The sequence below is a fragment of the Fulmarus glacialis genome, unplaced genomic scaffold (assembly GCF_000690835.1).
Source record: "Fulmarus glacialis isolate BGI_N327 unplaced genomic scaffold, ASM69083v1 Scaffold51267, whole genome shotgun sequence".
Lineage (NCBI taxonomy): Eukaryota > Metazoa > Chordata > Aves > Procellariiformes > Procellariidae > Fulmarus > Fulmarus glacialis.
The window spans coordinates 2,128-11,581 of NW_009222314.1; the positions used below are offsets into that span (position 1 = coordinate 2,128).

Sequence of the window (9,454 nt, forward strand, 5' to 3'; positions counted from 1 at the left end):
ATCCTGAGGGTCACCACTGGTGACGACGGAAATGTGAGGAAGGAGTAGGGAGAGATGACTCCACTGGGTGGGAAGGCACAGAAATTCACAGGGATTTTGGTGCCTAAATCATTTCAGTGGGAGTTGGGCACCTAAATGCCTTTGAGGATCTGAGCCCAGTTAGCTGAATGAGAGTGAGATAATTGTAAACAATATTTCTAGGTAATTAGGAGGTCACTTTACCCATCGTTATTCCAGCCTTTTTCAATGTGATAAATTTGACTTTGGCTGCTACCAAAAAAGGCAATTGCTGATCTTTTTTAATATAGGTATATTTAAATAATAATAGTATCAACAAATAAGAAAAGTCTAAATATCAAGCATAAATATCAATGAACTCATCAAAGTAGTACAGTAGTCGAAAATGACCCAAGGCTGTAGCCGTTGTATTAAAAAAAAAAAAGTCCAAGAGAAAGAAGTTAAATTAAGTCATTGAAAAAGGGGCTGATTCTTTCAGTTGACAAAGCAAGAAAGAAGCAAGCATGATTAAAACAAAAAAAAAGAGTAAAATCTTTTTTTTTCGCAATTTATAAGGTGCCAAGAGAAGTAAAACAAATTAGATGCAAAGCAGGATGAGCTGCATCCTAAAAAAAAAACAACCCCCAAAACAACAAACCCAAAACAAAACAAAAAAACCCCAGCAATAAAAAATTTCCATATTCTTTGGAATATACAACATGGTTAAAAAAAAAAAAAAAGAAAGAATGAAGTTCAACATATAAAACCTCTCATTCACAGCATTGCTAAAACAGAAGCGTTCACAGTTTCCCTCTGGGAATCTTCCTATACTTCCTTACAGTTAATATGTCCATAAGATGCAGTAAACTCACTAAGATTTTTTTAGGTTTTAAGTCTTAAAAATAGAAGTGAACCGAAACTCTCTTTAGGGCTGTGGAGACCTTCAAGCCCAGGCACGTTAGAAAGCCACAGGCCTGGAAACAGACTGGGTACATTTCTACCCACCCTCGCTACCTCCGGACCACCAACTCAGGTGTCCTCCTTTCCAGAAGCTCAGCCCCCCGCGAGGGATGCTTTGCTGGAGCGACGTCACTGCGTCAGGGGCTGGCTAATACATGCCACCGCTCCTGGGAGCGCTGGCTTCTGGAGGGTTTCCTTCTCAAAGTGATGTATGAACATGGCAGGGCCCATAAGCAAGACGGGTGTTTATGGGATACCTACGGGCACTGGGAAATGGAAAGCACGTTAGTCCTGGCCCATAACTACTTAGAATTTATTCAGTATGGTCGCCAGACCGCTTCCTCTAGCCTCGCTGTGGTCGCCATGTTAGTGGGGGAGTTGCTGTGGCTCCCTTCTGCCTCGACCACATCGCTTTGGTTGGGGAGGTTGGGGTTGAGGAGCGTCGATCCCGTGGAGGCGTTAGTGCAGGGGGGGTGGATGCGTGGAGGGGACCGGTCTCCCCCCGAGATCATGGAGAACTGATAGGAGCCGGCGGAGGTTCCGTAGTAGAGGTGGTAGGAGGGCGAGCTGGTCTGGAACGGGCTGCCTTGGGCCTGCGACGAGCCAGGGTAGGGAGGCGGGAGGTAAGTGTGGTATCTCGTGGCCGTGGACATGGCAGACATACCGATTCCTATTCCTGAACTGACGGGCGTCGGCGTGTAGGTGAACGCTCCCGGGTAGTGCATCCGAGGGTCGGAGATGGAGGGGAGCGCGGAGAAGGAGCGGTCGATTCCCACCCGGGGGTCACTGAACGCAGTCAAGTCAGAAGCACCTGGGTGGTGGGGAAGGGAGACAGAGAACTGTTGAACTGGCAGAACAGAGGTTCACCTTTTCGAGGCGATAACCAACATCCGAACTCCGGTCTACGGTTAACCGAAGCGGTGCCGATACTGCCGGAGCAGAGCTATCCCTCACCTGCTCTCCAATGCGGTCATGGTAGTGCTCATGGATCTGGATGTTTTGGATTAATTTCAAGCAGCGATTAAAGACAAGCTCTCGCCCTATTTTGTATGCGTGTGTGTTTGCTCTTAGTGACCTTACAGCACATGCAATTATTTACACTTCCAGAGTGCCCTCGTCCTCCCCTCGTCCTCAGCGGGTGGCTGGGTGGGGAACAGGGACACAGATCTCAAGCTCCTTGCCCAGCATCACTTGGACTCACTGTTGGGGCCTGAATACAAATTGTCCAGCTTCTGCATAGGCTATCCTTGCACCCAGTTTTATTTGCCGACTCAAATGAGAAGCTCCACGGTGCAGAGATTGTCCAGGGACACGAACCTGCACAGGCAGGATTTACACACACAGGCTCAGCCCAGCTGTCAGCACTTAGGAGCACAGTTCCCCATTGACTCTCAACACTACCAAAGTCAAGATAAATCGGGTTCACTTCAGGTTTTCGTATCTGGGTCCTCATATAATGTCTACATAATTATTACTAACTTCTGAAAATCTTGGCTCTAATGAGTATGTAAAAAAAGACAACAATAATACTGCCTTTTTAAAGCAGAACGATATATTTGGGGGTTGGTCTTTTTTCTTCCTTTCATTTGTGCTAGAAGCCTTTCTCATCCTGCTAAGTGAAATGTTTTGTAGGGCAGTCAAATTCTTCTTCGCTTTGTCTGACATCAGTGGAAGTATGCCCGGTCCCATCGTCTCCTTCCCTGGTGTGCAAGGATTAAACAAGCGGAGCAGATAATGGCCTCTTTAGGAAGGACCTTCATCATGACTCAGATTAATGGAAGGTGTCAGTCCCTAGTGTTGGCAGCTATGCATGATTCAAATAACAACAATAATAATTAAGAAAAAATCTTTCCAGAAGACAACTTCTTCTGTCAGACAAGGCGTGGAGTCTGCAGAAGAGGAGCCATGCGCTGAAGGAAATACTCATGAGAAGAAGCAGAGAGAAAACAAAGCTCTTGGCTCTGACCAGATTTAAAGCTAGCGCAGACACACTCCAGCGCCAAGTTCTGAAAGCTCGTCAATGACACAGCCAGCACACTTTGATGAATTTCTATAAATTTCTTAGAAAAGCTCTGACGCATGCTGTATGCTTCCTTTTTGAGTTTGCTTTCCATTTTTTTCTGGAAGATTAATGGGACCCCTGAACACATTTCCTTCTCCTAGACCCCAGCACCTTTAGATTTAACACGGCAAGATACACTATGGTATGGAATGGCAGGAGCTTCAGAGTAGCTAAGGTTGAAGGTGGCATCTGACAACCTGCCAGATTTTAAATGGTACTTCCACACCTCATTCCCGAGAAAGAAATCAAACTCCTTGAAACTGCCTGGACATATCACTTATCACATGAGGCTTTCTTCTGCCCAGTTTGGCAAAAAGCAGAATAATGAGACTTAATGTCAAGGTGTTTCAAGTATGCCCCATATCTTTGCTTTTTCTTTTGAGGCGCTGTGTCTTTAGATGGTAGAGCCTAAAAAAACCCTCAAATTTGCTCTTTGTTCTGCCAAGGAGAAATTTCATAGATAGACAGCAAGTGTATGTGACAGTAATGGGATTGGGGAGAAAACATTGTGAAAGATTTTTCTGGGAATACTTAATGACATTTAATATAGAAGTAACATTTTGGAAGCATTATAAAAAACACTTAAGATGTATAGAGATGAGCCCCCATGTACAGAATTAAGACAGGAAAGAAAGAATGCTGACATGTGAACGAAGCTCTTCTAGGTTCCTTCACAAGTCATGGAGAAACTAGGCCTGCCCCAAGGTAAATCAATTTGACCACCGGCACAAAAAGCACCGACAAGCCCTAGTGCTGGGGCTCTACCTCCACGCTCACCGTGTGCCACAAAAGAAACCCAGCGTGCTGTTACTCCACGCGTACATGGCTATCTTCTGTTAGACCGTGCACTCCTGGGGGCAGCCACCACGGAAGCCTTTGGTGCTCACACCACGCACAGCACAATAAGGGCCCTGATACACAATGACGACATTTGGGCACTACGGCAATGCAAAAGATACCGCATCTCAATACTGAGTGCATTCACTCATTTGAGTGCAACCTCAGTCGCCACACTGGTAAAGGTAAAATGTGATTAACGTCTCCGTTCAGTCTGATTCACGTACCCACACCTACAAGTACCCATGCATCAGGCACCCCTGTATAGGGTTTGAAAATCAAAATAGCTGGAAAATACTGATTTCAAACAATTCTGTCAAGAAAAACTACTTTTCTAAGTAAAAAACTTGATGAAATAATTTGTTTTACTTGAAATTGTCTGGTTGCTACGAAGAAGATCTTTTTTCATCCTTCTCCATTTTCTCCGTTTCTGCATTTTGCCAGTGGAAAGGAGTGCAGAGGGAGGGAAACACAGGGGAGAAAGTTAAAAGGAGTCTTTTCATTTTAAAAGAAGAGTGTGTCAATGAAGAATGAGAGTTTTTATAGACTTTCTTAAAACACGAAATTTCCTTTTTTTTTTCCTTCTGAAAGGTTTCCTGTATTTTCAGCTATCTCTAAGATGTAATTAGCACCCAGACCTAACAATTTAGTTTTGGTGAGCATCGTCCCTGTGACTCTTTCAAAGCAGGCTCTATATGACAACAATAGGACAGGCTGGAGCACGTTCAAGTGACTCTCTCTGATCTTAGACGAAGCCCTGAGTATTCAAATGAGAGCAATATGTGCGGCCAAAGAAGATATTTTTGAAAAAGCCATGTGCAAATTTGAATTATATGGCTCTCATTCATTTTAAGAAAATTCCTGCTATTGAACACATACATATTGGTTCAATATGTGTGGGTTAGAGTCAGCAGATGGTCAGTTGAGTATGGTGGAAACCAGGGGGGTAGCTTTCACTTCCATGCTATATTTTTATGTTGGCTTGTAAAGCTCTGCAGTACAATTTGACGAAGATGTAACAAGACAATCCACTGCAACACTTAAAATGTCAAACCCCACCATCCTGCAGTCAGTGTGTCCACCCATAACCTGCTGTGCTCTGGTCTGAATTTAGAGCGAGGGAAGGAAACAGAACTGAAATATCTGTGGCATTCATTTCTTGGCAGATATGATAGCTCTTCAGCACTCCAAACTATTTTTATAGTTCCATACATCTTCAAAGTGCTGCTTTCTCCTCTTTTTTTTCCTTTTTTGACAATGATATGTTGGGCCCCAAACCCTATTTCTTTACTCTTTGCACAAATCCCAGCAAAGCGTTGGAGAAGGCTTGCTGCAGAGGGCCCCCAGTAGGCTTCACTGCAACTGGAGAAAAGCTGCGGCAGCACCCTAGGACATTGCAACCGGTTTGCATTGGAGTCAGCCTCGAGGCTTTGGTGAGGCCCGGTGCGGGGGGACTAGCTTTTAGGTACTTACTTGACAGCCGGCTTGAAAGCTCTGCGGTGAGGGATGACATGCCGCTAGCCCTGCCGGGTGATATTGGCGTGGCGGGGTGCACGGAGGGGGTGGCAATGGAGCCCAGGTACTGGTAGGACTGGTCGTAGGACCATGGCGGAGATGGCTGTACTTGCCTTGTGTCTGCAATGAAAAAGAGACCTATAGGCTGTTTTGAATGATAAAACTTTGCAATCAAATACGTGAACCAAACCACATGGTGGAAACAGAAACTTAAATGCCAAGATAATTACATTTCAGTTCCATAATGCCCTTTGTCAAGAGACCTTCAGATGAATTGCTTTCTAAAATATTATTGGTGCATCTGTGAGTTTTGATCGGTTGATTTTTTCTTGTGAAGCTGTTTGATATTTCACATTGATGGTGGGCAGTGAAAAGCGGTCAGGGAAAAGCAGATTAAGGTTTCCAAGGTGAAAGACTATTCATTGCTGAAGTGCATTAGTCTTTCGGGCTGTGCGTTCACAGCCCTTTTAGCTAAAAAGGCATGTCTTGGAGATAAAAATACCGAACTGTGAGCGTTTCTGTGCAAGCATGTAAGTAGAGAGAGAAAAACAAGATGAAAATGTGCATGTGTGTGTGTGTGAGACAGAGATGGAGAGTGGAACTAGTGTCCTCCAGAAGGCAGACTCCTAAGTGGATGAATAGGACTGGGGAATTTGACTTCCTCAATCTTTTGAAAATCCCAGGCTTAATGAAATGAACAGGTATTTTGTACACCTATTTTGTATAAGCCAAAACACAGCAACACAATTCAGAGTGATGGGTACACCTACTAGCAGCGGTCGAACTTCAGAAACAGAAAGCCTTACACAAACTCTATGGCACTGCTAAGCTGAAAATGCAGACACCCTGCGAGTACAGGCTTTCTGTCCCTTCTTGGAAGCAAAATCTCAAAATGCACAGATGCGTAAAACATTTACGGAAAAACACTGACCTATTATTTTCTAGCCACACGACTAGTTTGGCTGACATTTGAAATCAGAGATGCACGGCAGGGAGTTTGTCCAAACCAGTTGCACCAATGCAGGAACAACTCTTTTCTGCTTATTTCATCTTTGCATATGAAGCTGGCATTTTTCAGTGTGTAGAAATGTCTAATTTTTGTACAAATCAAAGTGAGAAAGATTCCTCCCCCCCTTACCTACCCAGAAATTTTGAAATTATTTTTAGTAAAATCTTTTCTATTTTCTTCAGCTCTAAGAGCATTCTCCTGCAGTTTCATCTAGCTAATTGCCTTTTTGAAAAAAGCAAATGTTGGATGAACTGCATTCAGATAAAACTGATATCAGCATGGAAGGGAAATTTCCCAAGTCTGAGATGAAGGACTTTGATCTTCCATCAGAAAGCCCATCTGGAAATTATTATTTTGTTGTGCTTTATGGAGATGGGTTTTACATTTTGTTTGTTTCATCTGTTTAGAAGGGAAGAATTATACAAAACTCCAGGCTTTTAGAAAATAACTAGTGAAGTCACTTGCAGGATAAACTAAAGTCTTGTAAAGATTTTTCTGCTGAGTAACATATTCAAATTTAGATATTATTAATATTTAATTTTTTTTCAGGCAGACTTCCTTAAAAATAAATTCAGTTGACTCATGCTGTTTTAAAAGCAACATCCAGCTGGATTAAATGGACTTCAGTGGGAGCAAACAAAAAGACATAGGCACAAAGCCTGTCTTATTCTGAATTACAACTTCATCTCATTGTTAATGTATGGTCAGTGTTTATTAAAGATGACAGGGAGACAAATGAGGGAATTCAGTCTCCAGGGGTAGCATTAGAATAAATACCACAAAGCACCGGCAGAACGAGCCTTGTAATGATACGACACTGCGTGTTTCAGTTCTAAAATGGGGTTAATTAAATCATTACTCCCTTATTTCAGCACGCAATCCCATTGATTTCAGTTCAGCAATGCGGCCGAGTACTAGAATCACGATACGTGCGCTGGAGGGATCCCAGCCCCGGGATGGAAACTCCCTCGGCTAGTCCTCCTGCCTGGGGAGCCCTGCACGTGCTCTGCCGAGGCTGACGCCACAGGTGACAGAGCCCCCCCTCTGTCACCTCTCTCAAGGGCTCTGTTCAACACCGTCACTGCAGAAGCCACTGAACACCTTTGGCTGGAAATGTTTTATCGCCTGCTCTCAGGTGCTCTGTCCTTAAGTCTCAGCACTGCAGAGAAGAGGGGAAAAGTCTGTCTTCAGAGCGATCTGGATATGTGTGAAGGGGCTGCCGCCACCCATCCTTGTTTTTCAGGCTGAAAGGGGAGAACATATTGTCTGTTTTCTCCGGTTGCAAATTGTCATTGCGTGGTGGGGCAGCTCTGTCTGCCACTTTTCTCCTGTTTCTTACGTTGCTGGCTCTTCAGGACAAGAGGCATGGTTTTGTCCTGCACCTTGCCCAGCACGCCTGGGATCCTGGTCCATAAAACAGCCCCAAGGGCAATAAACACAAGAACAACAGTAAGGAGATGCAGAAAAAGCCACAGCAGCTGCCGCAGCGGCAGAAGAGGAAGCAAGACCTTGTCACGGATTTACTAAACGCTGACAAGACTAAATCGAAATATGGTTTATTTCTTTTAGTGCTACTAGAATTAGCTTTGTGCTGTGTCCCAACTAGAAACCAGATAATGGACCAAGTACGTGTCTAGTAACATCCAGAAAGAGACTACCACGGTATCTGACCTGCCTCATCCATTTGCTGTTATTACTGACCTCTGGGGTACTTGAAACAGTGACAGACAGCCCGAGAGACCCCCATTATTAATCTCCTCATCCCATTAAGTCTTTCTTAAGTGAGAGTTCAAACTACCAATCAATTTTCCATCTTGGTACCCGTATTCCCAATCCCTGTATTTGCTCTTAAAGATTGGCTTTTTGACATCAGACTGGTTAACAAGTTGCCATCTATTCAGTGATGTTAATATAGCGCATTATATTATATACACATATTAAAGCAGGTTGTGCTGACTAACCCCAGGCATCGCCTTCACAGTTTTTTAATAACAAGTGGAGAAAAGTATCACTGTAATAGCACTTTTATGGCACCGTTTCAGTATCGAGAGGCAGACTCAGCTCCCAGTAAAGGCAAGGTTTGCATTTCCAGCAGCTTCAGTAGGATCTGGACCAGGGGCCTCAAATAGCATTTTATTTTTGTGATATCTGCTTTTCTTCAGCTTTCAGGTTACCCAAAATTAAACTGGAATGGGTTCAAATTTGCCACAGGACTAGGCTACGCAAAAAAGCAACAAGCTGTTTCCGAATCCATCTCTTTTCTGCTTTCAAAATAAAGAGGTGCACATCTCAGAAGTTAGTAGCTTGGCATGGGGAGCTGAATGTGTGGCTTTGTGTGGCTGAACTTAATTTGGTGAAAATATGCTGCAAATAAATGGAAGTCGCTTCCCGACTCAGAATATCTGTGAAGAGATTTGCAGGGAGACCTACTTCAACAAAGGGAAATAACAGGGCTTTGGGCCCACACAGTTTTAAAGCCAAACAGGATTCCAAAATCATTTAAAAGCCGATCAAAATAGCACGAAACCAAGGAAGTGGCTCCAGTTGGTGATCTGTGCCCAGTCCTCCCGGTATTTCTCCCATTAGCAAGTACTTTCCATTTCTGCTTTTTATGGTGTGAGAAAATGTATTTAAAACATGAAAACAGTTATTAATTGCAATAAAACACTCCAGGGCGAGAATTATGGTGCAATAATTCACACCTTGCTGTGTAGTCACGAGCTCTCGGCCTCTAGCCTCACGCCTAACAAGCTATTAAGCAGAAAGTATTGAACCACCTTTCATGCCCCGTCATGTTTTATTGCCACGAAAAGGTTGCGTTCGGCTTGTTTTAAAAAGTTGTAATTAAGCTGTACAAATGTTGCACAACGTTTAACAGTTTAACGAAGCGAGCTTTGGTTAGAGACTCGGCGAAAAAAAAACCGGCGGGTCTCCCCCTTTCACGGCGCTCCCTCCGGTCCTAGCATCTCAGCATTTTTTCCCGGCCGTTTTCGCCGTGGAAAACCAAAAGCCTACCCCGCAGGCGGCGGTCGGTCGCTCCCTTCGCCGGGAGGTGCCCGGGGCAGCAGGGTATC

At 44.1% G+C, this 9,454-nt stretch overlaps 1 protein-coding gene across 1 annotated transcript; it reads right to left on the minus strand.

The window, feature by feature from the left end:
* Positions 1-796: 796 nt before the first annotated feature.
* On the minus strand, positions 797-5,516 carry RUNX1 (runt-related transcription factor 1; the record flags this gene model as incomplete). The annotated part of the gene is made up of 2 exons (XM_009581400.1): positions 797-1,768; positions 5,330-5,516. Coding segments are annotated over 2 exons (681 nt in total), but the record flags the coding sequence as incomplete, so codon positions are not given.
* Positions 5,517-9,454: the final 3,938 nt, after the last annotated feature.